The 20,898-nt window shown below is 41.2% G+C and overlaps 1 protein-coding gene across 1 annotated transcript in view; it reads left to right on the top strand.

The window, feature by feature from the left end:
- CACNA2D2 (calcium voltage-gated channel auxiliary subunit alpha2delta 2) overlaps positions 1–20,246 on the top strand; it is a 935,072-nt gene extending 914,826 nt beyond the window's left edge. The window contains exons 28-39 of the mRNA XM_054977462.1: positions 4,092–4,195; positions 5,131–5,229; positions 5,910–6,004; positions 6,894–6,941; positions 8,005–8,076; positions 9,860–10,012; positions 12,769–12,821; positions 13,126–13,181; positions 14,478–14,601; positions 15,644–15,753; positions 17,499–17,587; positions 18,439–20,246. Coding sequence (XP_054833437.1) covers positions 4,092–4,195; positions 5,131–5,229; positions 5,910–6,004; positions 6,894–6,941; positions 8,005–8,076; positions 9,860–10,012; positions 12,769–12,821; positions 13,126–13,181; positions 14,478–14,601; positions 15,644–15,753; positions 17,499–17,587; positions 18,439–18,567 — 1,132 coding nt within the window. The 3' untranslated portion in view covers positions 18,568–20,246. The remainder of the gene's footprint in view (positions 1–4,091; positions 4,196–5,130; positions 5,230–5,909; positions 6,005–6,893; positions 6,942–8,004; positions 8,077–9,859; positions 10,013–12,768; positions 12,822–13,125; positions 13,182–14,477; positions 14,602–15,643; positions 15,754–17,498; positions 17,588–18,438) is intronic.
- The last annotated feature ends 652 nt before the right edge of the window (positions 20,247–20,898 follow it).

The following is a 20,898-nucleotide window of genomic DNA, read 5'->3' as shown; positions in this document are numbered from 1 at the left end:
AGGGACGAGGGGAGTCCCCACATCCCTCTGACAAGGGCCACGAACACCAAACACTGAACATGTTCGTTAAGGGGACATGTTTGCTTCTGTTCGTTGTTCATGGATGGCAATGAACAATGAACAGGGTGTTCGGATTTTGTTTCCCGTTCGTGCCCATGTCTACATGTGACCCCAGTACTACAGCAATTACACTGGCTACCAATCCACTTCCAAAAGTTTTATCCTTTAAAGTCCTACATGGCTTGGGACCGAAGGCTGTATCTCCCATATGTTCCTGCCTGGGAATTAAGATCACAGAGAGGCCCTCCTGACTGTCCCATCAACCAGAGAAGCTTATTTGGTGGGTACATAAGAGAGAGCCTTGTAAGTGGCAGTCTCACAATTATGGAACAACCCCCTCAAGGAGATGCATGTGGCCCACTCAGTGTCAATATTTAAAAGGTGATTGAAGTTGGTTTTATTTAGGACTGCATTTGATTAATTTACAGTGAAATCCTGAGCAAAATTACTCCAGTCCAAGCTCATTGATTTCATGGGCTTAGGCTGGAGTAACTCTGCTTAGGATTTCACTGTTCATTTTTTTTTTTTACTGGCAATTTTAAACTGTGATTTTAAATTCTGGGTTTTTATACATTGAAAAAGCTATCAGTTTCCTGCATCTGAAAAGGGATGTATATATATCTGATTTCAGAGTGAAAAAGTTGGTATTCTGTTTGTCTAAATCATGTGGCTAGTATGTGTATACTTTAGAGGCACACATCAGCTACTAATACAGTGGTTGGAAAGAATGTACAAGCCTTGGACCTAATATAACCAAAGGTTGTTATTGAACCAGTTAATTATTTTCAGTGAGACAAAGCAAACAAAATGTTGGGAGATCTGTGACTGGACATGTAAATCCTAGTGTAGGTGACAAAGGGGTCCTGTTTGGATTAGGGCTGTACAAGTGAAATAGGAGTTTAATGCTTTCCCTATGCATTTCCCCATAGGAATTTGTGCCCCACACAATTTTAAAAATGGGATGATCTAGTCACACATCTCCCAGTGTCCCATCTAGTTTGACTGATGTGTGATCGTGAAATTTCTTGGCTGACTTGCAAGTTGCAACAGATTCTCCCCACTCCACTCCATTTTGTATGTTATAGTAAATGTGAACACTGCAAGTGCTTTGGAGCAATGTCTTCTTTCCTGCCTGATTACTCCATGGGGTGCATATAATGAGCTATGCTCTTTACAGGGTCTTGTTTCAAAAGTTACTTTTTTTTAGTTTTAGAACTGTTTGCATGCTGTTATAGAACAATCTGCCCTGACCTGGATAGCCCAGGTGAGCCTGATCTTGTAAGATCGCAGAAGCTAAGCAGGGTCAACCTTGGTTAGTAATTGGATGGGATACCTCCAATGAAGACCAGGGTTACAGAGGCAAGCAATGGCAAACCACCTCTGTTGGACACTTGTCAGCTTCCCTCAAGTTTTGATGGGAAATGTAGGCATCCTGGTTTTACAGCTTGGCTCTCCATTACAGCTGCAAGACCAGGATGCCTACATTTCCCATCAAAACTTGAGGGAAGCTGACAAGTGTCCAACCTGTGTAAGATGTCACTTGTAGCTTGGCTCTCATGGTCATAACTAACTTTATTTGGGTTGGGGCCAGTTTGTTGGATCACAGCATGCTGTGTATTTCACTGGTTATGCCTCAGCAAAGACAACTAACTCAGTGATTTGGATCCGTGTAAACATGTAACTGTGGCCAAAGTTATGTCTGTCAATGTGTATATGATTTTTTTCTTTATATTATGCAGTATTTTTGAAAATTATATAGTTCATATGAAATAGTATATATTATTACACTCTCAGTCCTTTTTAGCATTTATGTTATCTGAATTGGCCTTGGAAGGTAACCATTAATGCCATTGAGGAAGTTGGTATAGCAATCACAGACCATTACCCTTGGCATCCAACCAAACCATGCATTTTACTTCCTAAGCATATCCAATCTTCTTTTTAGCATAAGGAACAAAAGGTAGCATTACATTCCTTTTCTAAGGATGCAAATGGGGTACGGGCCTAAAATGTTAGAATAATTCCTGTGCCACTTTCTGTTTTATTAAGATGTTCTATTTGTAGAAAAAGTGGTAGCATAATAAAAGAGCACATTGTTGTATTATTCACTTAGAGAGGGTAAAAACTGTGTTGTTCACCAATACTGAATTCAGAATCTTACAACACAAATTGAAAAGATACAATGTTTCGTCTAACAGCAGTAACTCTTGCCTTCAAATCTGGTTTTCTCACTAAAAGTGGAAACGCACATTGCAAATTACCTGGGGATGCTCAAGGGCAGGATTTTATGTATGGTTCTCAATTCACATGCAGGCTATTTTTGCTCAGCACATGTGCATGCTGCTTTCATGGGAGCTCCCTTTATGTGATTGTATCTGCAGGTGAGTCCAGAGGGCAGAGTGCCAATTCAGCTCTGTTTTCGCTGCAAGTATTCATTCATTCATTCATTCATTTATTCAATTTGTAGTCCGCTCTCCCCTCAAGCAGACTCAGAGTGGATCACATTGGTTTAAAGTACTGAAATAAACAATTAAAACTGGCAGCATAAAAAGGCAGTTGCCAATTTCACAACCAACCCTCAGCAGCACATATTGCAAAATCCTACATGTAATCATTTGGGCCCACTGTGGCTGATGACAGACAGCAAATAAAGAAGCTAAGGCTGGGCTGGTGGGCGGGGGGGGGGGGGGACATAAGTACTGTAGGCTCCTTTGACTTTCCAGTTTGCATTTCTTTAAGATGTGAGAAAGTGTCAAGATCTGCATTTCAATGAATGGATGTGGGAAGTGGGAAAAACTGAGATACTTTTAACAGTTAAGGAGGAACTGAGATCAGAATGTACTCATGTGGAGCAAATTGAAGAGTGACTGTGTGTGCAAGTGTGTGGGAAGTTGGAGGGGGGACACATGAAATGAGGTTCACTTGAGCATCCCAAGGTACTTGATAACATGTAATTCCACTCTAAGAGCTTGACACTTACTAGAATGGGTTTGTGATTTTCCCATGTCCAAAAAAAACCCCTTCTAATTCTCTCAGTGTGAAGAATATAAAGCTAGGTCCTGATAGCAGAACTTCATCTTACTCTTTCTTTTTAACTAGCCCTATTTGACAGTTTAACTGTCTACTTCCATCAACCGTTTCCTCAAATTCTCCTGGTTGGCTGGTTCACTGCTGAGAGGTGATTGGTTGGTAAGAGCCTCCCAGAGACTGGACATGGCTTAATTGTCACAAGTAGCATCAGAGTATGCCCACATGGATTCCTTGGAGTTCTTCCCTCTTCTGAGATCACATGCAACTTTCAGTGTGACACCTCTGGGTAATTGCATCCTTGGTACTTATCACTTGTACCAACTACTTTTCATGGATAAATATTGTTACTGCCCAAGTCCACTAAATATAGCTGAGCCAAGAAAGGTGCAGAGAAAGATCAGGTGCTCTTAACATTCAGTGGACTATCATTGTTAACTGTTACATTTTACCCTCACTCTTGTGATTTTAGAGGCTTCTGTAAGCCTACAATTATCTTTTCAGCTTCACCAGTAGACAGAAATACAGGCCTGCACAAAATGTGACCTACACAGCCTATTGGCCTTATACAACAGAGGCTTGATAAAAGTTTGGTTGTGATGCCTGTTTGGGGCTGCAAAAACAGCTGATTTGTCAAGCACTTGATTGGGGGGATTCATCTCTGCGAAAAATACTCTACTAAAGACAGCTGGTGGGCTGCATTTATTCTGAAGAATCACAAGTTGTGTGAGCTCAGTTTTTAAAATCTCAGTTCTAATTTTTAAAAGGCAGGTTTGTAGTCCTAGATATTTTTTAAAAAATTTAAAATGTGGGTCTACTGCCTACCTGAATATTTGGAGGTGAGATATATCATGGAGCAAATGTGGAGACCTCCACTAGACCACACCCAACCCTTTTAAGCAATGTTGTCCGGGAGACTCATCTACACAAAATGACTGACTGGGAGACTCAGCTACACAAAATGAAATTTATGCCAAATTTATGCCATTGTCATTTCATTTAAGAGCCGCCGAGGATTGGGAAGAGGATCGAGAGCCCTTCAATGCCAGCTTCTATCGGAGGAGCTTAGATAACAAAGGCTACATCTTTAAGCCTCCTTACCGAGATCGTAAGTATGACCCTACACAGGATCTCCAGACTGATAGGTTTTCTTTGGCCTGCCCTCAAATAGGAAAGGATGGTTCTTTATGTTTGGGGTGCTCTTTACAGCGCCTGGTGTCCAGCTGTGGACTATTGCTCCCTCAAAGTATACTATATTTAGTTTGATATAATACTTTTATGAAGTGCTCACCACTCACACTCAGAGAATGTGCTTGTCCATTCTTCCTTGTCTTGATTGTGCCACAGTTACTGAAGAACTCTCTTGGTGCTAACAAGTGGCAAGCAATGAATTATTTATTTTTTAGAGCAAGCTTTTGAGAGTCAAGCTTCCTTTGTCAGATACAAGTAGGAATGGAGATCCCTGAGCCTTCTTTGCAACATCCCTCCCACTTTCTGACTGTGATATAATGGCTCAGGAATCTCCATTCCTACTTGTTTCTGATGAAGGAAGCTTGACTCTTGAAAGCTTACTCTGGAAAATGTCATTAGTCTTTAAGAGGTCACTGGACTCAAATCTCCTGCAGACCAACTTGGTTACCCACTGGAATTATTAATTAATTATACCCTGCTTTTCTGCCCTCATCAGGGACACCAAGATGGCTAATAGATTTACAACATAATAAAAATGCATCTTAAAAAACCATAAAAATGAAACAATACATTAAAACAGAGCAAGCTAATGTACACATACAAAAACGTAAAAACAAGAAGAGGTTTTGATTCATAATTTGCTAAGTAGGAATTTTATCAAAAGCAGCCTGTATTGTTGGCCCCAAGCTGAAGTAGACAGAGGGCACTGTTAAACAAGCAGTCCTTCACATAATCATAAGGAGTGGGAGGGCATTATCAGTACCACCCAGAGAGCTCTCTATAGCAGTCATGCTGCCAGCACTATGCACCATAACGAACAGGATGACAAATCTTTTCCTCTTCTTATTTTAGCCAGCTACAAAGAATCAGAGCTGGAAAACAACACAGTTGGAATCCTTGTTAGCACTGCTGTTGAGCTCAGCTTTGGCAGGAGGTCCCTGAAGCCAGCAGGTAAGAATGTTGGTGTATTCATATATATCTTTTTCAGAGTGCCTATCTTGTCTTAGTTCAGCCCATGCACTCTGAAGCTCTGAAACTGTTCTAAGCCTCAAGAAGCCTACCATCAATTGGGTCTCCCACCTGGATACAGCCATGCCTGGACTCCTCTAGACTCTTCCACAAACCAAGCCTTCCATTCATCTGAAGGTATGAAAGGCATCCTCACCTTTGTGTAACTCTGCATGCACTAACAAAGCAAATACCCTAATGCGTTAGGTTCCTTGTGACCACAGACAGATTTCAATCATTTTTAATATAATGGCCGAGAAAATAAACAACTTCTTTAAGATTTATGAAAACTGGAAAATATATATATTAGTGGTATCATCCCTACTCACTGAAACAGTATCAGTTAGGTGAAAACTCTGCTTTTAGCAAACTAACTGTTAGTTTGGGGAAGAGATAAGCAACTGCTTTCCTACTCCCCCTCCCCTTCTCCATACCCTTCCTACTTCTAATTGAAGAAGATGAGTACACACTGGAGGAAGAAGCTGCAATGAAAATGTTACATGTGGGTTGTAACTGAGAGAGTTCTTTACTTCATCTACCAGTCAACACTTATATGAAAAGAGTATGTCTTTCAGCAAAACAATAAAGGAAGTTTATCTGAACTAAAATTTTCTTTTTGCCAGTGGTTGGAGTGAAACTAGACTTGGAGGCCTGGGCAGAAAAATTTAAGGTCCTTGCAAGTAACCGAACAGAAAGAGATCAGCTGGGAACACGAAGGGTAGGTGGTTAAAAAAAATCTCCAAGGAACCATAGTCAAATTTGTATTTTGTACATGAGATGGGTGGAGCAGAAGAGTATACTAACTAGATTTTCTCAAAATATGTTTTACTCTGTTATTATAAAAGCATAGCAACTATTTATGATTTTGAATGAATACCCAGAGGGTATCTATGACTGAAATCAGACTCATTAACCAACTGTAGTTTTTCTTTATGGGGATGAGCCTTAGAAATCCTTGGGCTCATGAGCCCCCTGCCCCACTTCCTACCATCATTCACATGGCATATAGGTCAGAGACTGAAGACTTCCTTGTTCCCAACAAACCAAAGCTTGTCATAATTGAATATGTAGTGATTGAAGGTGATTGAATGAGGGGTGGCTGGACAACTTGAAGGATTCTTGGATGAAGCAGATTTGTAGGCAAGACAGCACAGTTTGTTGCTTTATGCAATTTGGACATTGTGGCTTGTTGAGAATGAGAAACTCTTCAGTCTCGTGCACAAGGATAGGAGGAAGAGTCAGCATGAGTTCAAGGACTTCAGAACTCCTTCATGGGAAAACAAACCATGATTTGTCATTATATCTGATTAGAGTCTGTATCTCCTTTTTCCTGAAAGATGCAGCAAATTACCCGATCCTTCCAATTCATTTTGATGATCCACTCTACCCTATACATCTAATAACCTCTTGCACATTTAAAGTGAAAAAGAAGTGATTAATGACCGATTGCTAAGAAAAGGGCTTAATCTCTTGTTTTCCTTTGTGAAAGAATCGTTCAGCCCAAACCACATATTATTAAGCTTTACACAATAAAGATGTCCTGAAAGAAGTTTAATCCAAACAAGTCTGAGCTTCCTTTTTCATTGCTTATTTTCTTTTGTTTACAGTGTGACCCCTCCACAAGTTGTGAGATGGACTGTGAAGCTAATTACAAGGCAAGTGTGTGACATTCAGTGCATAGCTGCCTCCTAAACTGTTCAACCAGATCTGTTGATTTTATTGTTTTATAATTTTAACAGATTTATTATATTTTAAATTGTGGTTTTATGATGTTGTTGTGACCCTGAACCCACTTTTATTATAAAAATAATAAAATAATAAGGTTTCTGGGGGGCAAACTAACTGTGACAGGGTAGAGGGGAAGCACCTGTACTTACATGCATGTCCACCCATTCATACCTAATCCAGCTCCAGTAGTGAGCTGGACTGGAGGAAAAATGCTAAGGGCAACAGAATGAAGCTTGCCCACATACTCCATTGTTTTTTTAAAGGTAAATGTGTCCCTTACCCGCTACTTTGAGTGTGGACAGATAGACACTTTAACACTGCAACTGGATCCTTCAGTCATGTCTACCTTGGCTCCGTGTTTAGGTGTAATATTCAAAATACCTGTTTTGAGTTGGATACTGGCAATATAATAACATAGCTCATATCTCTTATATTTTTTTAATTTGGGCATGAAATAAAATTGTTTCAGATACATACCAGTTGTTTCAAAACAAGTACAATTCTGTATACACACAGCACATGTTCCAGGATTTATTTCCACTGCTGCTGTTCCCATTTCCTTGATCCTCACAAACGACCAAGTGCCAGAAGTGTTTAGGTGTAAAGGAGCAAATGATCCTCCTACATAACTTTTCTGAACCTCAACTTGCCTGAACACTCTTTTTCTCCAGATTTCTTTTTTAATTGGAGAAGGAAGCTAGTTGAAGGACAAAAACAAAACCACTGGTCTGTCTTCCCCTATTTACTATGACTTGCAGCAATTCTCTAGGTTGTCAGGCAGGTATCTTTCCCCTTGCTGTTATTTAACTGGAGAGGCTGAAGATTACAAGAAACCTTATGCACAGAATCATGTGCTGTACCAATGAGCTATGCCAGTCTGGGATTTTGCATTAGCTCAGTATAATGTAAGGCTGGCAAATACTTTGCAATGGGCTGATCTGTGAACCAGATGCTACTGAACTCATGTTCAAGGTGGTGTTCATTTTTCAGGACCTCTTGTGTGTACTGATTGACGATGGGGGTTTTCTGGTGCTCTCCAACCAGGAAGATGATGCATCCCAGGTAATGTGCATGTTTTCTACAGAAATTTAAGGATTTTGATGGATTTCCATTGTTAAGAAATTATTCAGTTATGTAGATGTGAAATAATTTTATTTATTTCAAAGTGACACCTGCCCAATATCCATGGCATATATGCTCATATATGTTAGTTGCCACCTAGTGGCCCACTAGCAAATTCTTTGTTGGGTACTCCGACTAGGCATGCTCCTGGGGAAGATAGGGCTTTTGAAAAATTTTTCCCCCTAAAATGGATGTCTGATGGAGGCTTTGTGCACAGTGGATCAAATAAAGCAAAGTTATACCCATGTCTTGCTGAGGAAGACTCCAGATGTTACAATCCATGATTTAATTATACTTATGTTTCCTCCTGATTTGTGCTATTTATTCTGTCTGAGATTATTTAATAATTAAAAGGGTTGACAGCATTGGTACAAAAAGTAACGAGAAGAGAAAGTGCATATTAATCTTGAGGTGCTGTCACCCTTATCATCCCAATAAATGTTACTGCATTCTTCCACATCTACACAATCTTGGTAACCTTCTTGTCAAACTTGTCTCAAAACCGGGATCTTCAAGGATCTTCCAATACACTTTAATTCTGCTCAGGTAAGAATGGGAGGAATATGTGACTTCTTTTGACTTAGCAAAGCCTGCAGGATTGGAATATTTTAAAACCCTGCCCTGAGAAATGATGACTTCATTGCTACCTAAAATACACATTTTATTATTATCACGTTTCTTGAAACCATAGATGTTGTTGAGATGGATGACAGGGCAAGTGCTGAGTTCCTCCCCTTTGGACTTTCCAACAAGAAATTTTAATGTTAAATGCAAATCAGATGCATATACTATAGGCTACTCTGCTCCAGCCCAGCATCCTCAAACTGAGGAGGACAGCCAGGGGCTGCAATGGAATCTTCTGGGAATGGGAAATGGAGATGTTTGGGTAAGAAGAGACACTTTAATTTATTGATAAATCATCAAAATCAACATCTTAAAAATTAAACTGTAGTCTTTTTTTTTAAGTGGATGGAAGTTAGTAAAATTGGGGGAAGGGTTTCTTTTCTAGAGGAAAGTGGTAGTAGGCTCACCACTTATATTTGAAAATCCTGCCTAGGTTTTTGACCAGAAGCTACCAGTTAATGAGATGAGGCAGGAAGTTACAGTTATTCAGTGGTGAAGGAAAGATGTCCTCTGTGTGTTTAGAGAGATTTTTTCTTCCAGGATTTAGCCCTGGAGGTGAAAACAAACTTGTGGGCGAAGTCCTGCTGAAGTTTTATTTATTTTTATTTATTTATTTATGCCATTTATAGTCCACCTTTCTCGCTGAGACTCAAGGAGGATTACATCGTGTGAGATAAGTACAATCAGTAGCAAAGACAAAGGTAGGCATTTCCATACAGTGTCAAGGACATTTCCATAAACAGTGTCATAGGGTAGATGAATACAAGTTTACAGAGACATATGGTACAAGAATACGAGAGATCTCAGACTCGAAAATGGGCATGTTGCAGGAATTCATAATTAGAAACAACTTAACCCATATAATAAATACATAGATGGAACATAAAACAATACAATATATCGCCTCTGAATGCAAAGAGAAAAGTAGAATGTAAAATCCTGTCATGCTTAGCCTTTTGTTTTCTTTTTGCATTAAGAAAGGATAATTCTTCAAGTTTCAGAATCAGAGTCCCTCTGGTCCATTGCTTATACTGCTACTGAACAGGGCCATCCCATTTAGATGCCAGATGAAAATTCTGATGTTCCTTTTCTTTTTCAGGTAGGAAAGTTCTTCAGTGAGGTGGATGCTCACCTGATGTCTGCTCTGTACAACAATTCTTTCTTCACAAGGAAAGAATCATATGATTTTCAATCTGTCTGTACTCCAGAAGCTCCAAGTAACACAGGAGGTGGCCCACGTGGGGTATATGTGGTAAGTAATGGCTCCCACAGTCTGAAGCCTTGCCAGAAGATACCTTCACGTTTATACACCAGCTGTTATTATACAGTCACAACAGCAGCTGTATACTTCAGAGGACACCAGAGTTTTTGAGGATGACAAAAAATTAGTGTCTCTTTTTTTTAAAAATGAAGAATGTTTAACAGAGGTAGGAAGTATTATATTTTAAAGATAGCTTTTAAGTAGGTGAATAATACAATCTGTGAAACATTGGAATGTAATCTTGAGAATTTTTGTTGAGTTCTGATTGATATGGGAGATTTCTTAGAAAACCTGCATACAGCTGTATAAGTAATTAAAAGATAGTTTGATCTGAAACTTGGAAGATATTATTATACGAAAATATACTGTGCAGTGTCATTGGTGATGGCATGAAGACTCTCCACACAATGTGGGCAACCCACAGGATGAGCGGCTCTTGTGCATTTCAGCCACTACATCAAGCAGCCAGCATGTGGTAGTCTTTCAAACAGCTTCTTATATAGTGGCTGTAAGGTGAGCACTAGACATGGGCACGATCTGAATTATGATTTCAACCCCACCCCACCCCGATTTTGGCGTTTGCGCCATCATGACTCAGCTAATCGGTTCCGTCCACTGCAACCGATCCAGCAGTCAGGGGTTTGCTTGTTCGGGACTTGATCGGATGTATCGGTTTCTGTTCGGAATTGCAGACGCTCTTGCGCCAGTAATTTATTCCCGGGGCAACGTAGCCAGGGGAATGAGCTGTGTTTGCCCTCCTTCTGTCGCCCTTGAAACATGAATGGAAGCCCACCTTTCCTTGATTAGCAGGCTTCCTTCCAACCACGGAGCAGCAACCCAGGGGAGGGAGGGGGAAGGGGGTGTTCTGAAGCCATGGGCACAAAGGAAAGGCAAAAGGCAGCACGGGAGGCTGGGAGGCCGCCCGCGCCATTCATCTTTCCCCAGGACAAGGGGCGCACGAGCAAGCCAGCCGCCCCTTGTCCTGGGGAAAGGCAAAAGGCAGTGCAGGTGGCTGGGATGCTGCCTGCGCCGTTCGTCTTTCCCCAGGACAAGGGGCGCGCGGGCAAGCCAGATGCCCCTTGTCCTGGGGAAAGGCAAAAGGTAGCACGGGAGGCTGGGAGGCCACCTGCGCCGTTCGCCTTTCCCCAGGACAAGAGGCGCGCGGGCAAGCCGGCTGCCCCTTGTCTTGCAAGGCAGGTGAACGGTGCGGGCAGCCGCTGAACCACTTGCGCTGCTGCTAGCTCCGCAGCGCACCAGGACAGCCTGCTTGCTGCATCGGCGGGGGGGCCACCCAGGAGCGCGCGCGCGCGCAGGAGCCTGCCTACGGTTGCCCTGGGCGCTGGCAACCGTAGATCCGGCCCTGGGAATGTCCCCTCCCTGAGGGGAGGCGGCTCGTTGCTGAGTTAAAAACTTCCCCCCCTCTACTCTAAGTGTGTGTGTGTGTGTGTGTGTGTGTGTGTGGTGTGTGTGTGTGTGTGTGTGTGTGTGTGTGTGTGTGTGTGTGAATGTCCCCTCCCTCCCTGAAGCCGCCTCCCCCTGCCCGCCGGGCCTGGCGGCCGCTGCTACCAACCACCATTCCTATATCGCTGAAAACAGCGGGGCACCCTCCTGCTTTGGCGTTCCCGATTCCAGATCGGAAATGGGACTTGATCGGTTAGAATCGGTGGCCTGGGTTGGGCAGCAGCCCGGATCCATGAACGGCTTAATCGGTATTTTTTTTGGATCGTGCTCATCTCTAGTAAGCACTAACTCTGAGTAGTAGTGGATTGACTGAAACATCTATCAATCAGCCAGGTATTTGCAAACCTAGCATTACCTACCCAACAGCACTTCCCCTTTTCCTTTCACCCATTCAGTACATTGCATCAGAGTGCAGAAAGAACAGAAGTTTAATTTGCTGTTTACCACTGTTCTGGTTTTATTGTGGTTATGCAGACCACTTGAATGTGTTATTAAGTGTGACTTGAAGCCTGCAGACCATGTTTTAAGGAGCACGGAGGTGCAGCTAGAATGAAGGACTAGAATCTGGGTGACTCAGGTTTGATTCCCTGCTCTGCCATGGAAGCTTGCTGGGTGATCTTGGGCCAGTCACAAGCTCTCAGCCTAACGTTTCTCACAGGATTGTTGTGATGCTAAAATAGAGGAGGAAGATGTAAGCCACTTTGGGTTCTCACTGAAACTTCTTAAATGAAGTTTTAAAATGAAGTAAAAAAATTCAAAGACCTGATCTTTGCCCCAGTAAAGTAAGAACAGTGATGGGGGCGGGGGGTTGGGAAGGTTGAATCTTCTGTTAGGGAGAAAGTAGTGTTTGACGAGGTCATTCTACTGTAATTTTATTTTAATTGTAATTTAAAATCTGATATTTCTCAAAACATTATTGTCCTTCATTTTTTTGTCAGTAAACTAGATATTCTTGTCATGCTTGTAACCAGGGTTGTCACAAAGTTATTGGTCTTGTTGCATCATGTATCAGTTGATCTATATATATCACTATATGTAGAAACTTTATCATTGGCAAAGCACCATTAGCAGAAAATATTTTTAATTCTGCAGTGCATGAACACAGATCAAGATATGTAGAAATATGATAAAATGTTGAGGTATTATGAATAGTTTACAGAATCTTTCAGGGTTCATTCTTGATCTTTTGTAAAGTGTAAGCATGTTGGTTTGTGCTTACGGGGGATACGTTCACAACTAGCACGTTTTCTTTCAATATCACATTACTTTTATCCCTTCATATGCAGCCAACCATGGCAGATTTCCTGAACCTGGCCTGGTGGACCTCAGCAGCTGCATGGTAAGTCCTCCTCTTGCCATTCACTGAAGAAGCTCAGATTCTACAGCAATACAGAAATGTAGGATAAATATTGTCTCTATATAGAGAACCTTATCGAATCTGAAGGGGGAAGTGCTTGGTAGAAGTGTTCTTGGATTGGCAAATCAACATTTTTTAAAATGCTGCCAAAATCTAGAAGTGTCTTGATTCTTTCTGTCCCTAGGATCTGGAAAACGGAAATGCTTATCTTTATCTGTTGAGATTAGCAACATATACTTATTGTCTTCTATGATCACCTAATGGGTCTGCCATTTACTTCCCAAAGGTCTCTGTTTCAGCAGTTCTTGTATGGGCTAACCTACAACAGCTGGTTTCAAACAGGTACGTTCCCTGCTGGTTCACTCCATCCAGCCTCAAAGAGATAAGCTGGGAGGAAAGAGTACAATACACAAGTGTAAGATTCAGGTCCAGTTGCACCTTAAAGACCAACTAGATTTCCAGGGTATGAGTTTTCGAGAATCAAAGCTCCCTTCATCTGATTGGACCCAAATCTTGCTCTTCTGCTACAGACCAACACAACTACTTACATGAAACTAATTAACAAGTATGTAGTTGAGTTAGATTTAGAAAGCGAAAATGGGAATGAACTATACAGGATTACCAGCAGTTTTTCCATACTCAGGAATTTGGATTGTTTGTTGGAGTTATTCTTTAAAGGAGCAGAATAGCACATAAAGAATACATTGGCTATATCTAGAAAAGAATTGTTCCATTTTTATTTTTATTTGTTTTTGGTATATTAGGCCATTTTTCTTTACATACTGGATGTAAGTTGCCTAATTAAAAATGTTAATTAGATGTTACTCCTAGTAGGGTCAATACTTCATGTGGAGTATGATAGAGCTACTGTGATCTACTGTAGGGTTTGATCATGCTGCACTCCCTCCACCTTTTTTTTTAAATATTGTTGCTTTATGGCAAGGGGTGTCCTTCTATAGCCTTTTGTTTTAGTTTTGCCTCTCATTATCCCAGTAGTAATCTTTGTTTGGCTCTATATTAAATACACACCTTCCAGAATTTCATGAATAGGAAATTGTTGTTAAGAAATACAATTAAATTTGTTAGGAAATATAATTTTTAGGAAATACAATTGAATTTGCAATTATACTGTGTACCCAAGTATTCGAACACACCCCAATAAATGCAGTGTGCCAAAAAGAGGCAGGACTCTTTGTTTATAATGAAATCGCTGAGTTTAGCTTCTGCTAAAAAAAAGGTGAGCAAAATTAACAAGGCATTTATGATGAATGGGTACAATGATACATATTCATCATTATAAACATGCTAAGCCTGAATGATGGAGCAGGATATGGAAAATGAACAAATAACAGTTAGGAAGATGGAAAATACAAAACATCTCTCCAGAACAGTTACAGAAAGGCTCCTATCTTTTCAGTATGAAACATAGGTCTGTGTAATGAAAGCAAACAAAAACAACTGACTTCTTCACAGGATGAAGTATGATTTCTTGAACAACTATCATTAGCTGATTGCTTTTTTAAAAAGCGATTTACACACTGTTGGAGAAAGGCTGTTAATTTGCATGACCCAAGAAGGAGAAACAAGGTGTTTATCATTTCTGTTACATTCCTCTATATGTGTTGTGTGTTCTAATAGAGGATGTTGCAGCAGACAGCATGGAGACCAAGGAGACCAGCTGCATTATGAAACAGACCCAGTACTATTTTAGTACAGTTAACTACACTTACAACACCATCATTGACTGTGGAAATTGTTCCAGGTCAGTGGAGGAAGATATCTCTGCTATAAAATGTACAGTAGATGACCAAAGCTGTGGGTATCCAATTGCTGTGCCTCCCCCCACCCCCACCTCTGATTCAAGGTCTTTAACCAGGGTTTGTGGTCGCTGTCACAGAAACTGATGGAAGGTTATAAGCAGCATTTGGCTATAAAGAGACAAAGAGACCTTGATGTGGCTGTGTGCTTTAACTACTTTTATTAGAGGACATCTTTCTCTAAACTACTGAGGGCAAGCAAAGATGGTACAGTTAGAATGCTGGAATAAAATCTGGGAGACCCAAGTCTGAATCCTCAGTCCAGCATGTAAGCTTGCTTGGGTGACCTTGGGCCTGTCATGCACTCTCAACTTAACCCTGCCTCACAGGGTTGTAGTGAGGATAAAATGGAAGAGTACAATGTGAGCTGCTTTGGATCCCTATTGGAGAAAAAGACAGGGTGTAAAAGAAATAAAGTCTGTACTACCAACTTATATGTCAATTTTACACAGTTTTAGCTGTCATAGCTTTCCCTACAAACCATGGGACCTGTAGTTCAGTGAGGATGCTGATAACACTTCAAGAACCCTATCCTCCCTCACAGAACTACAATGCCAGGATCCCATAGTGGAGAAACAATCATTAAACCAGTCAGAGTCTGCACTGTAGATGTAATCTGAGAGATTAAGATGCTACCAGACCCCTTATCAAATATAAACGATGCATGCATGTATTATTTGTATAGTTTCCCTTTCAAATACTCAAGAGTGAAGGCCTGATCCTCCCCCCTTCCCACTCCCAGTTACTTGGCATTTGAAATGAGAAAGTGGTAAATAATACGCAATCACATACATTTTATTATTGGGCATGTGCACTTAAGTATAAAAAGTAGCATGAGAAGCAGCCCTGTCTTGCCATAAAGGAAATTGTAACCCACATGGGGTGAGCTGAGTTGCTGCTATAAATAGTATAATGTGGTCAAAATGGCATGATAGCAGCATTTGACACAAAAAGCCCCATTGTTGTTGTTTTTAATTTCTTCTCCAGGCTATTCCATGCACAAAGGCTTGCCAGCACCAACCTTCTGTTTGTTGTAGCAGAAAAGCCAATATGCAGTCAGTGTGAATCCACCAAACTTCTCCAAGCAGAAGTAAAGGGTATCCTTTGCTGTATTATACAGGATCAGCTTCAACAGAATATTTGCTATAGTGTGTGCCCTATAACTGTCACCAACTGTTGTGTTTCAGTAAAATTCCTCCCCAGATCAATTTTGTGTGATTACTTTGACATACAAATTGCATTCACATGATCAGGGTCCCAGAAGGCTGTGGGGGGAAATTCAGAGCTGAAGCATATATCTTGGTGATCTCAACAAAGAAAGCTTCCTAAACAGAGAACACTATTGTGTCACAGCCTGAAAGAAAGGAGAGCATGTGGTATATGGTTCTCATGGAACTGGGTGTTAAAGAAGAGCATGGAGTTCCCAAAGGTCACTTGGAGGGAGAATTAACAGGCAGTTAGGAAGTGCTTAACCCTTTTTTGACTGCTAGTTCTTCTCTGCAAAAGTCCTTCAGACTGTTTCAAAATCATCCTCACCAACAGCTGTATTCTGATGCGGTATGTTTTTCCCAAGCCAAGCTCTCAAGCTGGGGGCGGGGGGGATGGGAAGAATTATCATTGTGACATTTGCAGAGGAGAATCAGAGGACATGGGAGTTGTTATATATCCTTCCCTCCTGTCTGCTGAATCTCCCCGGCAAGTGCCCCTCCCCCTGCATCCAGGTTATCTCGGCAAATACAAATTTGGGCACATGTTTTTGATGAAATGGTGTGTAGTTATTAGAGATGGGCACGAACTGAAATACGAACCAAAATTCGTCACAAACAGGGCCAGTTCGTAGTTTGCGAACCAGCAGTTCGCCAGAACCCATTTCTGACAAACCAGGACGAACTTTAGGCTGGTTTGTTTGGTTTGTTTTTGGTTTGTCACTGTAGACAGCCTAGCCCTGATCAATCAGTTTCCTAGGCAACTGGAGATAAGCTTTCTACAGTAGAGGTGTGCGCCCGGCTGCTTTTCAGCTGATGGGAGGGGGATCCCCCATGAGCTGGGGAAAGCGCCGGTGTTTGAAAGGAGCAACAGTTCTCTCACACGCAAGGAAAGTGTTGCCGTCCAAAAAGGGCTGTACAAAACGATTGGGTTCTTTTTTTCTCTTTGCAAAGCCTGAAACATGCCTTGGAGGAAAGGAAAAGCAGCTATTTAATCCTTTCCTGGCTTTTAAAGCCAGGAGGAAAGTGCAGTGATGTTACAATGTTGCAATGCTACAATGTTACAATGTTGCTACGCTTTCTTGCCTTTGGGAAAAAGAGAGAGTGTGTGTGCATACCCCAAAGGAGGAAGGGAAAACCAGCCATTTAGCCCTTTCCTGGCTTTAAAAGCCAGCAGGGAATAAGCAAACTTCTGCAAACATGGGAAGCAGAACAGTTGGCAGCTTTTTTCAGCTGATGAGGATTCCCCTCCCATCAGTTGAAAAGCGGCTGGCATTTAAAAGGGAGAGACCGGAAGCTCACACTTCTATTCTGCAGACCTTTCTCTGCCCCAGAAGTGATGTTTTCACAAACCACACAAACTTGTTCAGGAGCTGGGGCAAGTTCATGAAAGTTTGTGGTTCGTGAAACTGTACCAACATTGAACCGCCCAGTTTGGGTTTTTTTCTGGTTCCTGCCCATATCTAGTAGTTATGCCTCTAGAATCATGGAGAATACAATAATCCTTCCTTAGAACATGACTCTTCTTAATTATGGCTGAATTCCATGTTCATGCACTTCATTTTTTGACCCTGCTCCTCTTCTGTACCCCCAGAAGTATATCATAGATGCTGTATTATTTCCTTGACAATACAAAGCTCCACCACGAGAACCCAATCAATGTGAGCTGGTAGAAAAGCCACGATATCGAAAAGGTCCCCACATCTGTTTCGACTACAATGCAACGGTGAGTAGAGGGAGACTGGTTTATGTATGCAAAAAAGTACAAGGACATATTGTAGCTTTACTCCACCGGGAGGATATTGTGGGATTTATGAATAAATGTCCAAGGCTGCCAGCCCAAGTATCAATCTTGCTAGGTGGTAATGTCGTCACAATATCTGTCCAAGCACGTCAAGAAACTTAAGAGGAGGAGAGATAATATCTCTTTAACAAAGTACTACTTTTCTAGTGATAAAATCCTTACCTGTAAATCCATCCAAGAAATTGCATTAATTGTACCAGCTGTTCCTGAGAGAAACTGATGTATATATGCATCTAATCTCATTATGCTTCCTTTCCCTGACTTTAAAAACAGAACACTATTTTTTCCATCTCTGAGGTAACTATGAGGTGAAGGAAAGATTCAAAGATATCAGCTTGGATCCCATAGAATGTATCCACTAACAGAAGGAGCATGATTTTTGCTGATTCTCCCTTCCTGCAGCAGACCACATGCTCATCTGAGGTGGGAGGCTGTCCCACAGGAGCAGCATTTCTGGGTTAATCTTAGGTTTTAAAATGGGTGTTGAGAGGTGATTAAATCCTGTGTTGCTGCTAGCAATCCTTTCCATCAGTAGAGATTTACCATGGGACATAAGCTATTCAGATCATATGGGACAGAGAAAAGAAGATTGGGACAAGGCCTGTTCAAAGAATGGCCACTAAATCCAAAGATCATGGTTCAATAGGGTTCCCCGCTAAGGAAAAACATCTTAAACCATGTGTGCTGAGTCCCAGGATTAAAGTGATTTAATTCTCTCTGACTGTATATAGACAAGTAGAACTTACAGAACTTTTCACTTTTTGTTTCCACAGGAAGATACCTCAGACTGTGGCAGAGGAGCATCATTTAGACCTTCCTGGAATATCTTGATATCTCTGCAGCTCCTCCTCCTCTATTTGACTGCCTGTTGCAATCCACTGCCCTTGGCATCTTGCCTTTGAAACATTCATTTAGTCCAGCCCATCCATGTTTGTTTTATGCGCCATCTCCATCTCCTCCAGACTTGCCAGAGGAGGGCAGCTGTCTAGTCCTATCAACTCTGGTTACACCTTGGCTCTCACTCATGAGGACGTTCTTTCTTCATTCAGAAGTTCAGAAGCTATTTTCATTGTTTGTTTCTTGTTTTCTCCCATCCTCTCCTTGTCCTTCCAGTGTCTCTGCACAGCAGGTTGTGCAAACACAGAGCTCTGAGCAAGACTTGGAGAAGCACAAACCACCGTGACCTTCTCCACACTGAACATCCTTGAGCTTTGATTCATTGTTCTCCTTTCCACTCATTGAGCTGTTGGCCAAATAAGAAGAACAGTGGCCTCATAATTTCCCCCCATTGAATCTGTGGAATTCTGGGAGACTTTTATCAGTTTCATCAGGAGGTGTCTCATCATTTTCTCTTAAAAGTATTTAACCAACAGTGCTGACAAATTACTATTGTGTTTGAAATTTACCCTCCCATTCCAATCATGCAAACAGCAACAACAAAAATCAATAGAGCAGAAAAAGTGGTATATTCTTGCCAAATCAATTCTGTAGTTTAGTTAACTTTTCAGCCAATTCCAATGGCTTGTGAAACTCAAAGTAACCCTAGGATGTCACCACAGCATCTCCATTCCACTCGGTTCACGCTGTGCTTTCCAAGGCCATCGTTGCTGAATCTCTCGTTAGTTAGATTCCATTTCTGATCAATTTTTAAATTATGATTTTATTTTTAGCCTGAAGATTTTAAACTAGATCTTTCTACATCTGATTTCCAAGCATTTTAGCCTGACAAATTATAGTATTTGTTGTCAGCAACAAGGACACAAAGGAAAAAATGGATTTGACTTGAATTTTATGGTCAGTATTATTTATTTAAACCAGTAACTCCATATTATGAGGACTTGTAGAGCGAGCAGGGGAGAAGACTGTGTGTTTCTAGTAGCCCTTGCATGGATGGATCAAACAGTGGTTCTCATTATCATCAGCAAAATGAATACTAAGGTACCATAACAGATAACAGATATAACCCACATCCAACTTCCCCGTCTCAGATCATTTCCTTGCCCAGAAATTTTGATTAATCAAGAAAACATTTATTATTTTTCCCACTTCCTAAATTACGACAAACCTTTCATTTTTTTATTACTGCTGTATCCATCCCTTGAGGAGGACCAAAGGTGAAGCTGGCCAAGCTGAAGGTTTCCTTCTTCCAAGTGCACACTGTCCCTTTCCCCCTGCCGGATACTTTCCTTCACCTCTGGCTGATGCAATATATGCCAAACCAAACCCAGAAGGTGCTAGCCAAAGGCTTTCTTCCTAAACTTCATGAGAATCATTATTGTACCTTTACAGTTCCCGTCAGTTATCCAGTATCAGAAATACAGCGATGAATAGAGCACAACCAAGCCCCTTAAAGCAGATCATTTGCAGAGTACTGATTATGTTCTATGTACTTTAAAAGGGAAATGTGAAAGTACTCTGTGTTACAGCAAAAATTATTATGACACCTGCCACTCATCTCAAACCAAAAGAACCCTTCAGAGTGGCATTGCAGGTAGATGTTCCATGTCTGGGATTATTATTGACAGCATCCACACAATCTGTTACAGGTTTTTAAATGAGAGTAAAACTATAATTCACCATGTGTTCTGTTCAAACTCTGTATGTTTTTTTTAGGGCTTGCACTGGTTGAGGTCTTTTAATTGTGCATATTCATAATAAACATACCTTGTGAGTACATCTCCTCTGCACTTAGAGTAGCCAGCAAAGTAGGAAACAACATGTCTTGTTTCTGCTTTGGTGTGAGAGCCACCATCTGAGCAACATCAGTAACTGCAGCAGTATATAGTGCAGTGTGAGGCAGACTTCAGCAGTAGGAAACAGCTTATTGCTGTGCCAGTAACAGTAATGCCATCTACGTACAACGTTATGAAATGTTGTGGCACAACACGGCACCCTACATGCCAGAGTTCCCCAGTCAAAAAACTTTTCACCTTTATGTTATAATTGTCATGAGTAATGAAAGCGTTAAGAACTTAATTTTCTTTTTTTTATATAAATGAAATCTAGAAAACAAACAATGGTACAGTTACTTGCATTAGCAAGTCTGTAAGCAACGCCCCCTCCCCCCTTGTTCTATTGACAATTTCATGATCTGTTTGAATAGAAATTTTCTGTGCTCCTGCTTTGGTGCTTCAGTGCTAAACCAGAAATGTGGGGAAACTGATTCTCCAAAACCTTAAGCTGTCACCTCAGTTCATGGGTGATGTAGAATATCCTACATGTGGTGTTCCCAC

Source organism: Eublepharis macularius, chromosome 4 (genome assembly GCF_028583425.1).
Source record: "Eublepharis macularius isolate TG4126 chromosome 4, MPM_Emac_v1.0, whole genome shotgun sequence".
Taxonomy (NCBI): domain Eukaryota; kingdom Metazoa; phylum Chordata; class Lepidosauria; order Squamata; family Eublepharidae; genus Eublepharis; species Eublepharis macularius.
The sequence above is the reverse complement of the archived record's forward strand: the minus strand, read 5'-3'. Positions and strand labels throughout refer to the sequence as shown.